Source organism: Electrophorus electricus, chromosome 23 (assembly GCF_041902795.1).
Source record: "Electrophorus electricus isolate QZ-2024a chromosome 23, ASM4190279v1, whole genome shotgun sequence".
In the NCBI taxonomy this organism is placed as follows: Eukaryota; Metazoa; Chordata; class Actinopteri; order Gymnotiformes; family Gymnotidae; genus Electrophorus; species Electrophorus electricus.
This window is the reverse complement of record NC_137519.1, coordinates 3407501-3430000: the sequence shown is the minus strand read 5'-3', so window position 1 is coordinate 3430000 and position 22500 is coordinate 3407501. Positions and strand designations below refer to the sequence as shown.

Here is a 22500-nt window from a genome sequence, read left to right as displayed (position 1 = left end):
AGAACAGAAAGCGATCTTCCACTGTGTGTGTGTGTGTGTGTGTGTGTGTGTGTGTGTGTGTGTAGCTGGTCCATCATGCGGTGAGAGCGAGTATGTGTGTGTAGGAGGAGGCTGTGTGTCGGCCAGTTTACGCTGTGATGGGAAGAACGACTGTATGGATGGGTCTGATGAGGTCAGTGCTCTATACACCCACACACGCACACGCACAAACACACACACACACACACACACACACACACACACATACTCAAACATGCACAAACACACACCCGTCGTACACGTACTCAAACACATACACGCGGATGCACTTTCTCTCTTTCTCTTGCTATTGTTCTGCTTTCGTTCACTCACTTTTTGCTCTTTCAATCACACATATGCACACACACAGAAAACACGTAATCATGACCATACCTTATAGATTTGTGCATCGTATGAGGTCATCTTCAATATCACACACACCTCTTTTCCACAGACCTAAACAGAGAGTCCTCAGTGCCTAAGGGAGCATCCTTTAATTAACATTCTCCTCAATGCAATGTCAAGAGTTCAGCTCCATGTACCTGTCCTTTAGTAAGTGGCATTAAAATGGACTTTTTCTCCCCAGTCCCTAGAGAGAGCAGACGGCATCACCTCCTTTGGATATTAAAAGCAATTTCAGCAGCGGTCAAAGATCACGGGTCATTGCTAAAGGGGAAAGAGCTTTAATTTGACCGGTGGCTCTGCAGACATTTGGAAATTCTGCTCCAGTTGGGGCAGGAGGTGTCCCAGTCTAAATGTTTATCATGTAAATATATGAAAATCGTATTTATCTAAAATGTGTGTGTGTGTGTTACGTGTAAAGGTGGACTGTATCCGTGACTGCAAGGATGAGGAGTTTGTGTGTCGTAATCGAGCACACTGCATTCCCTCCCGATGGCGCTGTGATGGAGTCTTCGACTGCCTGGACCTCAGCGATGAGGAGAACTGTGAAAATGGTACGTAGTGGATCACGTGACCTCTGACCTGGCCGTACTGAGTGCACTCTGTCAGCCCTGACACAGTTTCACGCAGACAGCAGGCCTGAGTTGAGATGTGAACGAATAGTCCTAATGTTGTTCCCAGTGCTGTGTCAGCCACACTAGCACAAGGGGTCAAAAATAACAACAAAATGTCTGGGTCTGAACACCCCCTTAGCTGGTCTTTGTTTACATGTAAATGCTTCTCAGTAGATAGATTTAACAACCATGTTTGAAAATATAAGTCAGATCCACTTCCTTTGAGGTATTTTGCCTGCCTTGCTTTGTTTTACATTAAATGATTTATCAACTTGATCGCTCAAGTGAAATCATTTGTTCCTTTCATCTCTCAGAAATGTCTCAAATGTTTTCTGTTTTCTTTTTATGAACAAATTGGTCCTTATTCATCAAAGCTGTAAAGATTTCAGCATCTGCGCTAACGGATAAAACACTTCATGTTTAATTCACGAGACTGTCACATGACATCAAATCAAATTTTGATTTGAACACAACTGATAAACCATCATCCACCCTGCCAAAAAAAAACAAAAACGAGTACATTATTTGCATATTGTACGCATATGACAGCCCTCGTGTACTCTCATTTACATTAATTACATTAAATATGCTTTAATTATACAGGTGTTGCAGTACTACACCAAGAAAAGGACAGCACTAAGGAACATTACAATCAAAAGATGAACACAGAAGGAAGTCAGTCAAGAGGGAGAAAATTCGTGTCAGTGAAGCATAAATGTGTGAGACTCAAAAGTGCCATTAAAGCAGCGCACAAAACGAAAACAGGGAATTAGAGTCAGAGTAGTTTTCACTGACAGAAAGCCTGTCGAGGCTTGACCCGTTACTGCTTACTGACTCTTTAGTTACTTTATTTGCTGGGCTAACACTAACAACGTTTTTATGAATATAAATTCCTTGAATGCTTCTAACGTGACCTGATTATATTGCCGGGGTCCCATCATACTGTTGGTTGATTAATGTTGCCAGTCAGCTTCTGATGTTCATTGAAATAGTAAAATAGCAGTAAAATATCCGATCAGTGGTACCAGTACACAGAAGAAAATCTTGTTCCCTGGTAATATTACGTCTGTAACAGTAAACTGGAGGAAGCCGGGCGCAGGCGGCGATGTTTATTAAGAGCGAATCCTTAATCTGTATTCTTATTATGATCCGGGGGTCGAAAGAAACAGTGCAAGCAGACAAGGAAACAAAGCTGGAATACATGCCGGAAAGTAACGCGAACAGAGACCGACGGAACAGGATAACAAGGCATGCCAGAGCTGGAAGGCAGGCAAGAACCTGGAATGCAAGAAACAAGGAGGTAGGAACAATATGTGATGACTGAGAACGCAGAACGCCGGCGTTAAACATGCAGGGAAATTGCAAAGCCACAAGGAATACCTTACACGATAAAGGGCAGAACCACGGAGTAAACCAAAACAAAGCACACGTGGAAGCCGTCGTCACCATGCAGATGGCATTGTGGAGGGAATCGCAATCATGACATCCTAACCCCTGATGAAATATTTTCAATTTATTTAAATATTACACTCAAACTTGAATTGAATCAAATCAGATTTATTTATATGCCATTTTTTACAACATCTGTTGTCACTAGGCAGCTTTACACATGTCCCAGTCCAAGCCCCCAGTGAGCAAAACAAGGACAACAGTGGTGAGCAAAAGCTCCCTGGAGCACGAGGAAGAAACCTTGAGAGGAACCAAGACTCGAAGGGGGGGGATCCTCCTCTGGCCGACAACGGTCGACTCAATACTAACAATTTTAAGAAAAAAACAATAAATAATAATAAAATGAAAAAATAAGCAATTAAGGTCTAGTCTGATTCTCTAGAACTCCTAATCTTGTCCCAGTGGTGTGCACGTGTCCGAGACCCACCCCGCACGAGAACGTCCGTCAAGAGAAACGTAGACGTGGTCAGCTGGGGTGGAGGTGTGGTGGGCTACAGCAGGGGGCCTCAGGGGGAGGTGGGAGGAGCCAGGTGTACTTAGGCAGAAAGAGAGAATGTGTTATTAGGCATGTCCAGGTTTGAGGGTGTCTAAATAAGGGAACTGTAATGTGCAAAGATGGACTCCGGCTGGTCTCGCTATGGCAGCACAGCTAGAAGGAAAGAGCCAGAAGGAACCACAGGCACGAGGCTCCCTGGAACATCAACATTCCGCTGCTCTCAGCCAACAAACTCGAGTGACAAAAGAGAGGTGAAGTGACAGCATCATAACATCACCGTTTACCAGAACTCTCAGTGCCCTTGGACCACCAGATCTACACCTTTACCTAAGATGGGAAGTAGTTAATAAAATGCCTGACTCTACAGACTTAAATATTCAGAGTGTGTCTGAGTCATTTACAGGAAGGCTATTCCATAGTGTGGGAGCTTTATAACAAAAGCTTTATACCACCCCTGAGGTAGATTTTCTTATTCTTGGTACTAGTAAAGAGCTGCACATTTGATTTAAGCAGACGTGGTGGATTGTAATGTACTAAGAGTTCTCTAAGGAACTGTGGGGCAAAACCATTCAATGCTTTGTAGGTCATTAGAAGTATTTTAAAATCAATACAAAATTTTATGTAAAGGAGCTAAGTATGTATATAGGTAAATGTAAAGTAGCTAAGAGAGGAGTGATGTGATCAAAATGCAGATGGTTTTATAGCAGACATGCATGTGATTGTACAGCTACAGTAGAGATTACAGTGAGGAATAATGTCAAATTTGCTCTCATTTTACATTCAAGATGTGTATGCAACTATGAATAATGATGAGTGTATCTTTTTGAATTTTAGTGACATTAGTAGACTGTTGCCTAGGTGATTGAAGTGAGAGCCAATTAGATGCCTCCTTACTTAATTTAAGAGTTTCAACACATTTGAACCCCAATTTTCCCAAAGTCTGTAAAGGTTAAGCATGTAGGTGTAAAGGTTCAGCATAAAGGTGTAATGGTTAAGCGTGTAGGTTCAGTGTATACAGGTGTAAGGGTTCAGTGTGTAGGTTCAGTGTGTAGGTGTAAAGGTTCAGTATGTAGGTTTAGTGTGTAGGTGTAAAGGTTCAGTGTGTAGGTTCAGTGTGTAGGTCTAAAGGTTCAGCGTGTAGGTTCAGCTTGTAGGTGTAAAGGTTCAGCATAAAGGTGTAAACGGTCAGCATGTAGGTGTAAAGGTTCAATATATAGGTGTAAAGCTTCACTGTGTAGGTGTAAGGGTTCTGGATGTAGGTGTAAAGGTTCAGTGTGTAGGTGTAAATGTTCAGCATGTACATTCAGTGTGTAGGTGTAAAGGTTCAGTGTGTAGGTTTAAATGTTTAGTGTGTAGGTGTAAAGGTTCAGTTTGTAGGTGTAAAGGTTCAGCCTGTAGGTTTATCTTGTAGGTGTACAGGTTCAGGGTAAAGGTGTAAAGGTTCAGCATGTAGATTTAAATGTTCAGTGTGTAGGTGTAAATGTTCAGCATGTACATTCAGTGTGTAGGTGTAAAGGTTCAGTGTGTAGGTTTAAATGTTTAGTGTGTAGGTGTAAAGGTTCAGTTTGTAGGTGTAAAGGTTCACCCTGTAGGTTTATCTTGTAGGTGTACAGGTTCAGGGTAAAGGTGTAAAGGTTCAGCATGTAGATTTAAATGTTCAGTGTGTAGGTGTAAATGTTCAGTGTGTAAAGGTTCATCTTGTAGGTGTAAAGGTTCAGCCTGTAGGTGTAAATGGTCAGCGTGTAGGTGTAAAGGTTTGGCATGTAGGTGTAAAGGTTCTGCATGTAGGTGTAAAGACTGTAGGTGTAAAGGTTCAGCGTATAGGTTTAAAGGTTTAGCGTGTAGGTGCAAAGGTTCAGCGTATAGGTGTAAAGGTTTAGCATGTATGTGTAAAGGTTTAACGTGTAGGTGTAAAGGTTTAGCATGTAGGCGTAAAGGTTCAGCGTGTAGGCATAAAGGTTTAGCATGTAGGCGTAAAGGTTCAACGTGTAGGTGTAAAGGTTCAGCGTGTAGGTGGAACGCCTTTCACTGTCCAGCTCTTCTTGTTGCTTTTTCTTAAAATCATACAAACTAAACAAGACTCGAAGAAGTGGATTTTTGAAAAGCTGCTTTACAAGGAACATTAGGAGTTGCAGTGGTAAATCACAGAAGGATTTGAATTTTTAAACATTTTTAGCCTAAAACTGATTTTGAATCAGAGAGAAAAATAGCTCTGTCAGTTTGCTCAAGGTTTGCCTTTGTTAGTTAGTGTGTGTATGTGTCTGTTTGTCACTATCTTTTTCACTGTATGATAATTGATAGAGCAGGTTTTTTTTTTTTTTTTTCCGACGACGGATGCAAACCCATTCTTCACTGGCAATCCCAACAGTACACTACATCAAACAGCACAGGAGTGTGTGTGGGTGTGTGTGTAGTAGTGCTTAAGTCCCACATACACACTCTCACACTCACACACATTCACACACACGCACACACACACACACACACACACACACACACCTACATATACACACACTCATTCATGCATGATTTTCCTTCTCATACACTACATATGCACGCGTACACGTAAGAGCAGTCATTTGCAAATATTTGTGAAAATTGCAGAGATGAAAGAGGTCCATGTTCCACTTGATATCAGACAGGCTTGAACATGAAAGGCCTCATTCCAATGTTTGGAAAAATTGCAGTTGTTGGCATTTTTGGAACGCCGACGCCAGCCCGGATACACCTGCGACATGTTTGGGAGTGCTTTTGCCTCTGAGATGAAGTGTGGCGAGTGTGTGTGTGCATTGTGAGAGCACTCAGCAGAGGAGGGCGAGAAGTGGAACGCAAACATCACGCACACAAGCTCTGGCTGCACAAGACCCCCGGAGGGGGAAATTTTACTGGAGTGTTTTTGCCAAGGTTCAGAGGTTGAGTGCAGAGAAGCACATGGGCCGCGGCAGGTGTACGGGGATAAACGGAACTCATCTGCTGGCAGACCATGCCCGGGAAGAGCCTGGGAGGCGCGGGAGTTTGGTGGCGGTCTTTGTCGCGATGCTGGCTGGGTAGGATCGGCTACGGCCCCCCGAGGCTGCCTGGACAAGATGTCCACTGCCCCTCAGAACAATGAGACAGAAGCAGCCGCTACTCCCAGGGCTCTGTCCACGTGGGCAGTGGAACTGTCCAGGACAGTAGTGCTGAAAGCCTGAGGGAACGTGGTTCAGCACCATGGACAGCTGCTGGTTGAGTGTAATAATGTTCAGTGGAGTTTTTGATTTATTTTGAAATTGTGATGTAATTCGATGTATTGTGGAACAGAACATGGAAGTGGATTAATACTTTTTCAGCCTACGGATAAAAATTTGTTTTTCATATTTGATTGAACTTTGTTGGACTTCAGGCAAGTCTCGTGCATTTCCACAAGAAGAGATTTGTCAGGCTCACACAGGAGGTGGGATCGCATGCAGGTTCAGTTAATTTAAAACTGCAAATAGTAACCAGTACGTGAACAAAGGATTAAAACCGAAATGCAGGCGAGTAGTCGTAAACAGTAGCATACAAAAATAGCACAGGCGAATAAATCCAGATGGCAATTCAAAAAGGGAATAAACAGAGAACAGAACTAAGACAGGCGATCAGAAACCAAAATCAGTTAACAAAGGCTTATAAATGTAGCAAAAGCTCAATGATACTTTGCAAAGTGTAATTAAACATAACCGCAAATATATGAGAAGGATTAATAGGACAAAGATCTAGAGGGATAAAAGAGACTGAGGCTTCTGGGTACTGTAGTCCCTGTAGTCACTGTAGTCCATACACACAGCCCAACCCAGCAGCTCTGGACGGCCTGGCAGAACCTCCAGCCAAGGCTCCAGAACCAGGTTCCTCCACACCGGCATGACTGCTTTTGGGTGGTGGCTTGTCTCTTTGCTTTTGAACACTGTTAATTATAGTAATGGGACCATCAGCTGGGGGAGTAAGGCTAGTGTAACCCTGACCCTAAGAATACAGCTGTGCACCAAATTGCAACTGAGGGTCAATAGCTAGGATGGGTTTGCACCGCCCATGTAACGAAAAGGGCAAAGCAATGAGTCAGTCAGAGCTGGAACAAATGGAGGGTTTCCACAGTGGAGCTAGCCAGGCAGAAGAACATACTCACCACATTAGCACATGAGGTCACCTCAACTCAGCTTTCCAGTTCCTGAAGCAGTCGCAGCAGCTGGGTTTCCACACCAGATGCTTAGCCTGCCCTGCCTCTTGTGTGGCTTCTCCTTCAGGATGGATGCACGCTGCCAACACCGTGCCTTTGAAGGAGTCAGAGAAAGTGGCAGAAAAGGTGGAGCCATAGCGTCTGTTAGCCAACTCTGTCTGATAATGTTACTCAACCACATCTGATCATATTACTCAACTACATCTGATCATGTTACCACAACTCCATCTGATTCATGTTAGCCGACTCCATCTGTTCATGTTATCTAACCACATCTGATCATGTTACCACAACTCCATCTGATCATGTTACCACAACTCCATCTGATCATGTTAGCTAACTCCATCTGATCATGTTACCACAACTCCATCTGATCATGTTAGCTAACTCCATCTGATCGTTACCACAACTCCATCTGATCATGTTAGCTAACTCCATCTGATCATGTTACTCAACTCCATCTGATCGTTACCACAACTCCATCTGATCATGTTAGCTAACTCCATCTGATCATGTTACCACAACTCCATCTGATCATGTTACCACAACTCCATCTGATCATGTTTGTTAGCCAACCACATCTGATCATGTTAGCAGCCATATGTGATTAGGTCTGACTCAGGCCTTGAGCACCTGTCTTCACTTATAACCACATTCTACCATAACAGATAAACTCTCGTACTTTATCTCTGTGCGTTAGGTGGGCTGGATTAGAGAAAGGGTCACCGTGGTCTTCTACTCTCATAGCAAGCTGTCTTTACATTAATTTTACAGAACCAGGAATATCAACTGATCTTGTTTTATAAGATAAAACTAAAAACCTGAGTCAGGTCAGTTAACATACACTGCACCAGTCTGAACTTGGAAATGTTTATATTGCTCAAAAACTTCAGTTTTAGGAGACTTAGTGTCTTTTTTTTTGGCAAATAATAAAAACATGTAATGTTGCTGATGATGAAGAAGATGAACATGATGATGATGATGAAGATGAAGATGATAGGTGCAGAAACAATAACATCTATCCAGTCCTAACATCCACCCTGCCAGTTTTGTGCTGCCTTTAAAACCATAATGGACTTTCTCCTCCTGTCTTACTTAATTCTTTTTTTGGAGGCTTTCTCTGTTTGAGGCAAGATCTCACATAGTCCTCGACATGAAACAGAGCTACGTATACCCCCCCCCCACACACACACACACACAGAGACAGGCACTCCTGCACCGAGTAGATCTTTATGGTGTCTGAGGGCCATCACACAAATGAGACCCCAGACTGTTATTAGTTTTAATGATGTCTGGCTTCAGGGGATAAAGCTAACATCCACTTAGCCATGAATGCCTAAGCCTGAACTCAGACATGATGCGTTCAGGCTAAAGATGGAGCAGGTGTAATTAGTGCATTTACACAATGCATGCATTTAGTATTTTGTTGATGTTGTTGTTGTTTTTAAGTGGGGGGGAGGGTCGAACGTGAAAGCACCGGCAAATGATGACATGACTTCTGATGAGAGGTGGCGTTATACCTAGCCTTCTGTCTGTTCGTTAAAAAGGTGAAAAGCCCTGTGTACATGACATTTTCGCTGGGATTTTTTTTTTATGGTTAAGATTTCTTTTATACCCAAAATTTAAATGCAGCCTTTCATTGTCTGCAGGTGCCTCCCCAGCTTGTGACCTTTAGCGGGTTTAGAGCAGAACTTGTTGATGAGCTGATGAGATGAGTCAGAATGTGCTGGAGCAGGGACTACTGATGATGAAACCGCACCGCGGGGAGACCGGGGAACCCTGCCCTCACGCACACGCTCTCATTAACAGCGGTGCTCAGCATCTGGTGCATGTTGGAGGGACCCAGCATGCCTATGGCAAGCTGAACAGCCCAAAATCGAGTCAGTGCCCAAATGCATCTGAGGCGGCACTCTGCCGACAGCCCCTGTGGTCTCTGTTGCTCGGGTAACGGACCATAATCCGGACGATCTGGTGTGTGTGTGTGTGTGTCTGCGTGTGTGCGCAGGCACCGTGGTGTGTCGCCCCGATGAGTTTGTGTGCAATAACACCCTCTGCAAACTGCTCCTCTGCCTGTGTGACGGAGAGGACGATTGCGGCGACAACTCCGATGAGGACGCAGAGATGTGTGGTACGTTCCACCCGCAAACCTCACGATGCGTTTGATGTTGCAGACACACTCTGTAGGTAAACTCCAAGCTGAACGAACTCATTGTACCTGTTCTGATTTGAACAAATTAGTATTCAGTATTCAAGTCAGTATTTCCACTGCGCAGGTGAAAAACGTCCTCAACAACACAGCCCGTGTTTTTGGTTGTGACCCAGCTCCAGAAAAACATCTGCTCTGCGGACATTTTTCCGATCACACGAATACAGTCATTACTACGGCCACTTCAACAGGCCAAAAATAAAAAAGTCTATTTCCAGAACATCCCGATTTGTTTTCTAACTCATGCTGAACAATGTTAAAGCTAAACTGGTACAGAGCTTAATAGAACACACTAAATCAGCTGTTTTGCCATGTCTTTCTTGCAATACTGACTAAAGAGCTAACGTCGGGCTGTTATCTTTTGGGTTGCTTTTTGTTTGTGTGTGTGTGTGTGTGTGTGTGTCTGACACCAAGGAGACTCTGCTTCTCACCACAGCCCTTTTGCAGGCTGATTTCACACTTACACCTCTCAGATCAGCACATAAAAACCCTCGGCGCAGTTGTCTCCTACAATCAGCTGGGCTTTCACGTGAGCCCACACGAAGGTGTTTGTGCAAGTCTGTGCCTGCGTTCCGCCCTTAAGTACAGACCCATGTTGGGCTGGTTCACACGTCAGAACCTGAAGCTTTTTGAAGTGACTTTTATATCTAAAACTCCAAGCCAAAAGACTCCGGATAAAACCACAGTGTCGCATGTCAATGGGAAAGGCAAGTCTTCCTTGACATGCTTAAAGGAAGACACACGTGTTCCCACGTGTGATGCCGTTGCTAAGCAAAATAACAGACAGACTGTCTTCGTCCCTCCATATAGTTAAATCTGTGGAATATTATTCACAAACACGCCCGGAACGTCGAAGTTTTAGTCAGAAACGCATCTTTTGAGACAGAAACTGCACTTTAAGTCCAGTTAGTCATTAGTGTCTGATCTCCGGGGTGGATTGGCTAAGTCCTACACCTCACTTGTGAGGCGGTCATGGAGAAGTCACGTGGGCGTACTGGGCAGTAATTATAGCTGCAGTGCTGCGCGCAAGGAAACATCTGACCATTACCCACCCACGCAGTGGTAAACCGCTCCCAATTACAGGAGATATTCCGACTCTGCACATGTGGGGTACGGGAGAGCACGTGTGAGCATGGGCCCAGCGTCCGGCAGGGCAAGGCTGCTAGTCCTACTGCCATGCGATTGAAACAGGCAGGCCAGCGGGAGAGCTTTGGCGCATGCCGGGGGGCCGGGGGGCCATCTCCTAAACGGGAATGTTTTCGGATCCCCTGAGCCCTTCTTTATGGCATCAACGCTGTCTTTTCCTGTGCTGTAGGGTGCTTGTGATATCATGTGCTCATATTTGCTGGTTTTTTGAGTGCTGGAGTTATGGGGTATTTGGTACCTTCTGGGTGCCATATAAGCATGTAGCATCTAAACTGGCGTAGTGGACCACATGATTGTTATGTCTGGCCAATGCAGGACATGAACTCAGCTTACATGTTGGTTTCTTTTTCTTTTATTTACTGTAACATGCAGGTCAGTGCTCAATGACGTTCATGTTTGTGTGTGTGTGTGTGTGTGTGTGTGCGTGTGTGTTTGCACATATGTGTGTATATGTGTATGTATGTGTACATTTGGGTTTACGTGTGTGTGTGTGTGTGTGTGTGTGTGTGCAGTAAAGATGCTGTGTCCCCCCAGTAGACCTTTTCGCTGCAGGAATGACAGAGTGTGTGTGCGGATGGAGCAGGTGTGTAACGGAGGGAACGACTGTGGAGATAACTCTGATGAAGACAATTGTGGTGAGCAGAACATCTCACACACACACAACACAGTACTGAGACTACAGGCTGCCTTTCTGACTGTGTGTGTGAGAAGGAAAATATGTGTGTGTGTGTGTGTGTGTGGGGTGGGGGGGCACATGCCTGCGAAACCTATGAGGTTTAAACCCTCCGGAACACTCTCTCTCTCTCTCTCTCTCTCTCTCTCTCTCTCTCTGTCTCTCTCTCTCTCTCTCTCTCTCTCTCTCTCTCTCTCTCTCCCTCTCTCTGTCTCTCTCTCTCTCCCTCTCTCTCCCTCTCTCCCTCTCTCTCTATCTATCTCTCTCTCTCTCTCTCTCTCCCTCTCTCTCTCCCTCTCTCTCTGTCTCTCTCTCTCCCTCTTTCTCTGTCTCTCTCTCTCTCTCTCTCTCTCTCTCCCTCTCTCTGTCTCTCTCTCTCTCCCTCTCTCTCCCTCTCTCCCTCTCTCTCTATCTATCTCTCTCTCTCTCTCTCTCTCTCCCTCTCTCTCTCTCCCTCTCTCTCTGTCTCTCTCTCTCTCTCTCCCTCTTTCTCTGTCTCTCTCCCTCTCTCCCTCTCTCCTTCTCTCTTTCCTTCTCTCTCAGTAGACGGGAGTGCCAGAGTGAGGCCGTGCTCTAAGTCTGAGTTCACCTGCCCTGGTGGCGGCTGCCTCCCCACCGAGCTGCAGTGCGACCTCTTCGACGACTGCGGAGACGGCGGCTCAGACGAGCGGGACTGCAAGCCGTGTGAGTTCGCTTGCAGGCATTCCGGGGTGAAAGGTCGCGCGGGAGGGGCCACGTCCCCGTGGCACAGTGCCAGAGCCAACGCTCTCCTGCCTACGGATCAGAGCGCACAGGCCTTTATCCAGGGGTCACGCTCTATTTACTGACAATAGAGCCATTGGCTTGGCTGTAATAGCACAGCTTTTAGCCAGAGTGGTGATGTGTGTGTGTGTGTGTGTTTTAAAGGGGATTGTGGAGGGCAAGCTAACCTGTGTGGGGACGACGCCTTCTGTAACCGCACGGCAGCCCAGTCTGTGTGTGAGTGTCGGGCAGGCTTCCAGAGAGACCGCAGGAGCAGGCAGTGTGAAGGTAGACGGGTGTGTGTGTGTGTGTGTGTGTGTAAGTGGATGAAGTTTTTCAGCATCAGTATGGCAGACACCTTCTCTCCCACTGACTGTGGGTGCTGTTTTTGTGGTATAGGCCACAGTGCCATCATTTGACTGCTAGTCACACTGTATTAGAACGCTGTACCATAACTCCACGCACACTCCGTCCCCAAAGACAACCTTTCCTTCTGACTATATGACTAATCGGAATATATTGTACTGAGTTAGTGTGTCAAAGGCCAAAACAGAGAATACTGCATCTCTTGATCTGAAACGGCTGCAGGAACAGAAACCTTCGTAGCACTTTTTTTTTTTTAACTGTTCGGCTTTCGCTTTTCACACCAGTAATCACTGACACCTTCTAGTGACTTTTCCAGATGCTCCTCAACTATTTAAAGGCCCCTCAGCCGCTCCACTGCCCCAGCGGCGGGTCTAGAACGTGGCCACTCTCCCCATGTAAGTTCTGTCACACCTTCTGCTGTGCTTCCTTGCAGGCTTCCTGTGGTTGTGCTCATGTTGTGCCTTCAAGGCACACACCAGCACTCCCTAAAGGCAGCAGCAGCCACAGCTACCTAGACTCTTCTGTGTGGTGGTGTCAGGGAGGTGGAATGAACTCGCCCGCGTTCTCCAGACCCGCTTAGGGCCATGCTGTCCTTAAGGGATTTAAGTTATCGCTAATGAAAGCACCCGCGCTAAGGACTAATGACTTCCAAATAGGCAGCAAAGTTCTTCTCTAAGTCACTCCAGATAAAAGCATCTGCCAAATGCTGTTAAGTAAGTGTGTGTTTGTGTGTGTGTGTGTGTGTGTGTGTGTGTGTGCGTATGCGTAAGTATGTGCGGAGTCGGGAGGCGCCAGCCCCCCATAAGCAATAAACAATGCTCGGAAATGCAGCGAGAAGAACCGGAGCCCAGCGCTCTAGTGCCGCTGCTCACCCGTGTCTCTGATCCCATCTCTCCCTTCCTCTCGCTCTCTTCCAGAGGTGGACGAGTGCTCGCTGTTCGGGACGTGCTCCCAGCACTGCATCAACACCAAAGGCTCCTACAAATGCGCCTGCGACGGGAATTTTAAAGAGATTGACGGCGAGTGCATCACTAAAGGTAGCTGGAGACCCAGGTGGTAAAAACGCCTCAATCCCCCCACCCCCCTGCCCTCCCACTACCAGACCTTAGGGCCAATAACCGCTAACGATCCCGGCATCGCGTTTAAGCGAGCCAAGCGAAACCTCAGACGTCCGCGGCCAGTAATGAGACACAAAATGATCCCACTGTTCTCAACTTTCCCTAAGCTGGTTGACTTGCTGCGTCTAAGTGTTTTCACTTCTTGTGAAGCTGTGGTCAATTAACAGAATACTTCAGCCGTACCAAATCAGGGTTTTGGTTATAATAGGCAGCCATGGGAGGCCAGCCTGCCTCCATCATGGAGAAAGCAAGCTTTGACTCGTCCAGCAGTGTCCAGCCGGTCTCGTTCCTTGTGCGCTAGTATGGGCTACACTGCTGCCATAGTAACGGTTCTGTGGTATCCTATGCGTTGGGGCAGGCCCGGAAGACCAGGTGCTGTACGTCGCCAACGATACGGACATCCACAGCTTTGTGTACCCGTTCAACCAGAGCCACGGGCACACCCAGGTCGCCCGGCTGGCGCCCAACGCCCGCGTGGTGGGCATGGATGCCCTCTTCCACCGGCACAAGTTTGTGTGGGCGACACAGTTCAACCCCGGGGGGGTGTTCTACCGGGATCTCGGAGAGAGGATGCCCAGCCGGGCCTCCAGTGGGGCCATTGTGAGTAGAACATCTCAAAACATCTGAAAACGACTCTTGAACAGCTCAGACAGCTCCAGCAACACCTCAAAGAGGTCTGACGGTTCTAGCTCCGCACACACACACACACACACACACACACACACACACACCTGCAGCTGCATAAATTAAGACTCTGGAATGTGCTTCCTAGGGTGTCATATATAAGGTTTTCAAAACAACAAAGAACAACAATTTAATTGGAATGAACCATATCTAAACTAGTTTAAAATGTTGGGGTGTAATAAGCTTAGAATGCATACGTGCACACACACACACACACACACACACACACACACACACACACTGATTATTGAAGTCAAGTTGCTTCAGATGCATTTCTTGAGCATCACTGTTAATTCTGGGGATTGTCATGAACCTTTACGACTTACCGCAACACGTCTGCTGTGTTTATTCTCTACCGTACATCAATGCGAGAGATCCGGCAATATGAGTAGGAGCAGGTGTGAGTGCTCTTATGTCATCGTTTCTGCAGCGCACACACACGCACCCAAACACACACACACACACACACAGGGAGGGTTTAACCGACATGCTTTATAGAGCTCCTGGTTGAAGTCTGGGTTTCGGAGAGATTAAAGAAGGTCCATGGTAGATTCTGCGAGCTAACAAGGCCTGTCCTAGCTCTCCTCCTGTCTGCGTACTTCCTATATCTCTGTGCGCGAGCGCACTTCCCTTCTCTCGGTGTCAGTGAGGAGTCTGATAAGACCAGGAGGGGGAGGAGATGACACTCAGGTCTCCCCTGAAGATTACCGAGAGAGAAGCCGCAGTCAGATATCCATGTGTGCCTGGAGCCTGGCTGTGGGCGTCAGGCTCTTCTGCCCTCTTCCCTTTTTCTTTTACTCTTTATTTCCCTCTTGCTGTATCGCTCCCCTCTCTGCTCTCTCTCTCTCCGACCCCCCCCCCCCCCCGCAGTGCCCGGACTTCCGCCGGCCGCGGGACGTCTCGGCCGACTGGGTGACCGGGGCGCTCTACTGGACCGACCACTCCCGTATGCACTGGTTCAGCTACTACACGGCCCACTGGAGGCGCCTACGCTACTCCGTCAACGTGGGCCAGCTCAGCGGCACCGCCTGCACTCGCCTCATCACGGACCTCGCCGGAGAGCCCTTCGCCATCGCCGTCAACCCTGCCCGAGGGTACGGAACACGCCGGAACACGCCGGAACGCCCACGCTTTCCATATACCTACTGCTATTGGGAGAAAGCCTAGGGCTATTAAGCCTCATATAGGGCTATTAAGCCTCACGTATGGGTATTAAGCGTCATATAGGGCTATTAAGCCTCACATAGGGTTATTATGCCTCACATAGTGGTACTAAGCCTCATATAGGGCAACTAAGCCTAATGTAGGGCTATTAAGCCTCATATAGGGCTATTAAGCCTCACGTATGGGTATTAAGCCTCATATAGGGCTATTAAGCCTCACATAGGGTTATTATGCCTCACATAGTGGTACTAAGCCTCATATAGGGCAACTAAGCCTAATGTAGGGCTATTAAGCCTCATATAGGGCTATTAAGCCTCACGTATGGGTATTAAGCCTCATATAGGGCTATTAAGCCTCACATAGGGTTATTATGCCTCACATAGTGGTACTAAGCCTCATATAGGGCAACTAAGCCTAATGTAGGGCTATTAAGCCTCATATAGGGCTATTAAGCCTCACGTATGGGTATTAAGCCTCATATAGGGCTATTAAGCCTCACATAGGGTTATTATGCCTCACATAGTGGTACTAAGCCTCATATAGGGCAACTAAGCCTAATGTAGGGGTATTAAGCCTCATATAGGGATATTAAGCCTCATATAGAGCCCCCGGCCAAGGCCCTGAATGCTTTCTGTCTGTTCAGGATGATGTACTGGACAGTGATTGGTGAGCGCTCCCACATCGAGGAGGCAGCCATGGATGGCTCCCACCGCCGCGTGCTCCTCGAGAAGAACCTGCGCCGGCCCACAGGTACATCCCCCGTCCACCTCTCTGGTCCCGCCCCCTTCACAAGCGGGACACCGCCCCCGGGCAGCTGGTCACCGCTACTCCAAGATCCAGTGCTTGGCAAAACACCTTGGAGGAGACTCACATAATGAATCTGGAGGTCACCCAGCCAGACCACGACTGAACTTGGACGAGCTTGTCTCGCTGTAGCGTCACTTAATTAACCACCTTTGCTGTAGTGGATGTTAAAACGGCCAGACGGTTTTGCTTCGTTGAAGGGTTTTTGATGAAAACACTGCACACAACCCTTACTTGTAAAATCTGTTAGGTGTTCATTAATTTAAAGTCTCCGTATGGGCAGTACCCAGAGGAGCAAGTTTCACCGTGAGGAGAGAAATTGCGAAACTTTCCGGCAATTTTAGCCTAATGACTGTGACACTTGAAGGTGTTCAGGGCTAATACTGGCCGGAGGACACAGAGGAGACAATATAGATGATAAGAGTGTGATTTATCTTCCTGTCCGGTAGTGTACAAAAAGTAACTTCTGTGAGAGACTAATGCTGCGCACACAGGAATAGATCAGATCGCTCATCTACCACTAACCACACCACTTCTGAAACCTTTTTTTTTATGACGTTCCATGACGGAGACGCAAATGAATAGGAATTTGCCGTCTAGTGTGCGGAGTAGTCCGTTGTTCCTCAGGAGGCCAGCGCATCTGAGCGAGGCTAACGCGGCTGTGCGTGCGCAGGTCTGGCCATCGATTACTACGGCGGCCGCCTGTACTGGGCTGACTCGGAGCTCTCCGTCATCGGCAGCCTGCGCCTCGACGGCTCGGACCCCCGGGCGTCTGCCACCGCGCAGCACGGTGAGATCGGGCCTCCACCCGCCCCTCCAGCTTCACATCCACCCACCCCTCCACGCCCGCTGCATGGAGGGCCGCCGCTCAGCTGCGCTGGACACGCACCACCTATTTATTATCTCATTTACTACTGCGAATTTTCGGGGTATGGTTTTGACCACCGCACAGGCTCTAACTCCTCCTACTCCTCACCTTCCCCCCCGGCAGGCGTCTCTCGGCCGTTCCGCATCGACGTGTTCGAGGACTACGTGTACGGCACGGGTATGAGCGGTGCCGTGTTCCGCGTGCACAAGTACGGCAGACGGGGGTCGGAGGCGCTCCGTCTGCAGGTGGAGGGAGCCTCCAGCGTGCTGGTGTTCCACCGGTACAAGCAGCAAGAGGGTAGGACGCCCATGTGCCCCACGTATCCCAGACACACACACACACACACACACACACACACACACACACACACACACCACCAAAACACTCCCACCTTTGTTCCCCTGTCTCTGACTCAGTGGTGAACCCCTGTCCCAAGCTGGGATGCGAGTTCCTGTGCCTGTTGAACCCAAACGGGGCGAGGTGTGTGTGTCCTGATGGCCAGTCTCTGATCAACAGGACATGTGTAGACACCAGCACCTCAGGTAAGGCCGTCGGGACACGCCCCCTGTCCGGACCGCGCCGGAGCGACAGCCGCGTCATGTCTAAATAACATTAGCACGATGCTGTTAGCGGACCTAAGGACGGTGTCACGTCTGTGTGACGCTTCAGCGCTCCTGACTGAAGTGTTTACTACATAGGGCCTTATACTGTGTACTGCACTGACCCTCAAACACACACACACACACACACACACACACAGATATACACACAGTGGCCTACCCTCAGCATGCCAGGATAGGTGCTGAACTGGTCCGGATTTTTTCTTTGACTCAGTATTAAAAGCAGAAACGCTTTACTGCCAAGTATGATGAGCATGTGTGTGTGCAAACATGTGGGCCTGTGTATGTACATGTTTTTGTGTGTATCTGTATGTGTGCATTATTCTGTCTGTGTTTATATATACATGTTTTTCTGTGGGAGTTTTTTTTCTGTGTGTGTGTGTGTGTGTGTGTGTTCTGTCTATGCGTGTATGTGTTTTTGTCTGTATCTGTGTGTGTGTGTGTGTGTGTGTGTGTTCTGCCTATGCGTGTATGTGTTTTTATCTGTATCTGTGTGTGTGTGTATTGTTGTTTGCTGGTTTTGTAAAGGGACATATGCTTTCCTGTGTGTGCACGCATGTTTTTGTCTGTATCTGTGTGTGTGTGTGTGTGTGTGTGCGTGTGCGTGTATGTTACTGCATTCCCGCGTATGTGTGCGTGTTGCAGGCGAGCTGTGTACGCCAGCGTGTGAGAACGGAGGGCGGTGTGTGTTGAACGAGAGAGGGGAGGCTCGCTGTCTCTGCTGGCCAAACTACGCCGGCCAGCACTGTGAGCTCAGCCACTGCAAAGAACGCTGCGTCAACGGCGGCACCTGCACTGCATCGCCACTAGGTAGGCGCTCTGCCCCACGCTGGGGAATCTGGAGATCAGGATAAGGTGTGCGTATATGTGTATGGGGTGCGTGTGTACTAATTTGACGTGTGTGTCTTTCCTGCGTGTCTCATCGGGAAAATGGCAAAAAAAAAAAAAAAGTTGGAAAGAATACATTTTGAGCAGGAGTGTGTGGGGCAGAGAACAAAAGAGGAGAGAGAATGAGGCAGACAGAGAGACAGACAGACAGGCAGACAGACAGACAGACAGACAGACAGACAAAAAAGGCACAGAGGACAGAATGACACTCAGAGAAGACAAGGAGCCTGACAGTTGGTCATTATCCCAGATCCGCCCTGACCGAGCCACCCACGTGTGTGTGTGTGTGTTTTCATACACATGTGTGTGCACTCGGTCTCATTAGGTCCAGAGCGCACAGGTGTCTGTTACACAAAAGTGTGTGTGGGTGTGTGTTTGGGGGAATGTCCATGAGGGATCAACATGCCAAAGATGTGTCACGTTTTCCGTGAGTATGAGAAGCGGTGAAGACGCGTCGCTCTCTCCAGGAAAGTTCTAGAACATTTAGACCTGAAAACACTACTGTAATGTTCATTACGCAAAGCCCAGCTGTCCTGAAGAGAGACAGACAGCGGAGGAGAAATCTTACTTTTGTGCATTACTTTGCTTGCCCCTAATTGGTGTCATTTTTCCTTAGGCAGTATATGCATGCTCTGTTTTGCAATGTTTTACTGAGCGGAGGATATGTGAGAGGGACCACATACAGAGCTGTTGTCCTGTTATCAATCGGCCCGCCGTAATAAACGTGTAAACCCTTCTGAACCCCGGATTCTTCTGGCCGTGTGGGGTGAGGTCTTGCTCACTCTCTGTCGAGGCTGGCATGCTCCACCAGAAGACATGGATTTATTATCACCAGGCCCTTTATCGCAGGAGTGGGCGTGGCCTGTGGGGCGTGGCCTGGGGGATAGGGAGGCGGAGTCATAACAGAAGATGTCCACGATGAGCCAAAATCGGCACATGACCACCAGCAGTCCGTGCGCAACATGCGTACACACGCAGTACGAAGACACTACACACACATTAAACACACCACGCGCGCACGCAGACCACAGACACACAAGCGCATCACGTCACTCCACACGAAGTCCTCCCTCCCTGCACTCAAAAACACACAACATCAAAAAAGCGAAAGTGAATGAATGTTCCTTTTGGGCTACCGGCTGTACGTCTGACCCAGTTTCCTGACACACAGGTTTGTCCAGAAGATCACAGTAACCTCGCTTTTAATCTGGGGGTCAGATACGGGTCACCTTGGGCCTCTCGTCCCGCGAGCTACACTTGCGGTCTAATTTCGAAACACTTTTACCCGCTGAGAGGTTGAAATGATTCTTCTTTTAATGCTGGGGCTGGCGTCCAAGCGTTTTAAATGTATCCATTAGACTGGAAAGGTTCGGTATGGTGACCAGGCACGTGGTGTGGCTGCAACCTGGAGAGCTTCAGCATGTCTGGCTACGAGCTTTATTTCTCAACTTCGCCTCGCTCTTCTCCTGGCTGTTTCACACAGATGGGATCGAGTGTCACGTTAAGAGTGATGCTGGTATTAGACGCCCCTCTTTGTGTGTGTGTGTGTGTGTGTGTGTGTGTCTGCGTTTGTGAGTGTGTGAAGTCATCATTGGACAGAAGCGCTGCCAAGCTGAGCTGAGCGTTTTAAACACTGACCTGAGATCAGATATCCCTTATGGTTCTCTCCCGCTCTGTTTCCCCATCTCTCTCTCTCTCTCTCTCTCTCTCTCTCTCTCTCTCCCTCTCTCTCTCTCTCTCTCTCTCCCTCCCTCTCTCTCTCTCTCTCCCTCTCTCTCTCTCTCTCTCTCTCTCTCTCTCTCTCTCTCTCTCTGTCCTGTAGGAAAGCCTGCATGTCGCTGTGCTTTGGGCTTCACCGGGCCGCTGTGTGAGAGACGAGTGTGTGATGGTTACTGCCTCAACAGTGGCACGTGCGACGTTACCCTCGGCAACCAACCCTTCTGCCACTGTCCTGCAGAGTACACTGGAGAGAGTTGCCGTTACCGTGAGTAACCATCCTCCCTAGCTCATGCCAAGTCTCCTCTTTGATGCCCTTTGGTGAGACATCCATAATAGTCTCGATGATTTTGTTTTTTTGCTGCACTGATTCAATATTCTTCATTCTTTTGTGAGTTACTAAGAACAGACGTAAGAGGTATTTATCTAAGAACTCACAAAGGAGTTAAGAATATTGAAACAGTATAACAGAAAAGCTTAAACCTCCACAGGAAAATGAAATTGTAACTAATAATATCTGAGCGTATCCAACACATAAAGCATCCGTGCTGTAGTGTAGGGACCAAGTACGTGACTTCACCCGATGCGAGCCCAAATGCAACTGAGAGTTGTGCTGAAAGATCAGAGCTGCTTACTTTAGATAATTACATTTTATGTATTATTGATTTGACTTCTTGTTAGTTTGGACCCCCGTGTTAAGTATTTTAACAGGGACATTTGTTGTTGAATCCTTTTAATTCAGTTTGAAAAAACTGCAGTGCAGGTTTGATTGCTCAGAGCCATATAACTACACAGCTGGAGTTCTCTGTATGTATTATAACTGTATGTTGATAATATCCTGATCTGTCTGCCATAGTCCAAGCTGTACCGTCTCCGTACCATCTTTTTAAACCTCATGGCAAGATAATGGGTGCACGCGTGAGCATGTGAGCGTTTGTTCGTTTGTGAGTGTGTGTGTGTGTGTGTGTTTTTATCTGTGCCCCTGTACGTTTGAAGGGTTGTGGCGGCCTGTGCTCTCTGTCCTAATGCCGTTTCTCCTTCGCCACCTTTCTGCTCTGCTGTAGATGTCTGCCACCATTACTGTGTGAACTCCAAGGCCTGCACGCTCTCGAACTCCGGGGACGTGGAGTGCGTGTGTCCGACACGCTACGAGGGGCTGAGGTGTGAGGTGGACCGCTGTCTGCACTGCAGAGGGGCGCCATGCATCGTGGACAGCAACACTCGGGATGTGTTCTGCAAGTGAGTGTGTGTGTGTGTGTGTGTGTGTGTGTGTGTGTGTGTGTGTGTGTTTGTCATCATGTGTTTGGTTCTTTGCAAATGCATTCTGTTCTGCATGCCACTATTTAACTATAACTGATAAGTATACAAATAACCAATCCTCATCAATCCTCACAGGTATGGTGTGTGTGTGTGTGTGTGTGTGTGTGTCTTTGCAGTTGCACTAGCGGGAGAATTGCGTCCAGCTGTCAGTTGTGTGATGGTTATTGCTATAATGGAGGCGTGTGCCACCTCGACTCAGAAACCTCCTTGCCCTTCTGCCAGTGAGTATTGCCCCCTTATACTGCAACCGCTGCCATCAGTGGAGTGTCAAAGCTTCCCATCCCAAGTGCTGCCTTCATAGTAAACGCTGCCATTACAGAAGCATAGATGTCTCCCTCCTGACTGCTGCCATTAGAGGAATAGATGCCTCCCAAACTGCTGCAACCGCTGCCATCATGTCTGATGGGCGGAGATGCTACTTCCGCCATATGTGGAGTGTATACACCCTCCTCTTGTCTGCTGCCCTTGCGGTGGGAGGGCGTGGGCTGTTACCCAGCCTCCTCTGCACCTGCTGACTCATCATCAGCTCCTTCAAGTGCTGAATCAGACGTGTTGGAGCAATACGAGCGCATCCAGTGCACCGGGTCCCCCGTGGCAGAGGAGCACCGTGAACCTGTGCGTAGGCGGGAGAGCCATCCGGGGGAAATGGAGGTCCCATGAATGCTCATTATCTCAGCAGGGTTTCTTCGGTCCTGTTCACCCAACACTCAGACCATACCACTCCACCCCACACCCCCCCGCGGCTTCCGGATGGAGCGCCCGAGTGGGCTCAACCTGCCCCGCTAGGGGTCACGCCCCAGTGGGCTGGTGCCCCGCTGCAAGAATATGGGCAGCTTCAGACAACCTTACACACACAGCAGCTACTTTCAACACACACCAGACACCTTCTACACACACCAGCCAGTCTCAACACACACCAGACACCTTCTACACACACCAGATACGTTCTACACACACCAGCCAGTCTCAACACACACCAGACACCTTCTATACACGCCAGACGCCTTCTACACAC

General features: G+C 48.0%; 1 protein-coding gene across 10 annotated transcripts in view; it reads left to right on the top strand.

The window, feature by feature from the left end:
- The window catches only part of lrp1ba (low density lipoprotein receptor-related protein 1Ba), a 227484-nt gene that overhangs the window by 196729 nt on the left and 8255 nt on the right, over positions 1–22500 (top strand). For 8 of the 10 annotated variants that reach the window (XM_081706083.1, XM_081706086.1, XM_081706085.1 and 5 more), the window contains 17 exons: positions 66–172; positions 842–974; positions 9177–9299; positions 11036–11158; positions 11740–11880; positions 12103–12225; positions 13221–13340; positions 13780–14021; positions 14976–15199; positions 15913–16019; positions 16747–16863; positions 17065–17238; positions 17358–17483; positions 18207–18371; positions 20272–20433; positions 21230–21404; positions 21602–21706. In XM_081706083.1, coding sequence (XP_081562209.1) covers positions 66–172; positions 842–974; positions 9177–9299; positions 11036–11158; positions 11740–11880; positions 12103–12225; positions 13221–13340; positions 13780–14021; positions 14976–15199; positions 15913–16019; positions 16747–16863; positions 17065–17238; positions 17358–17483; positions 18207–18371; positions 20272–20433; positions 21230–21404; positions 21602–21706 — 2467 coding nt within the window. Of the gene's footprint in view, positions 1–65; positions 173–841; positions 975–1637; positions 2817–9176; positions 9300–11035; positions 11159–11739; positions 11881–12102; positions 12226–13220; positions 13341–13779; positions 14022–14975; positions 15200–15912; positions 16020–16746; positions 16864–17064; positions 17239–17357; positions 17484–18206; positions 18372–20271; positions 20434–21229; positions 21405–21601; positions 21707–22500 lie in introns of those variants that run through there. The other 2 variants (XM_081706080.1, XM_081706088.1) reach the window with 2 other exon arrangements.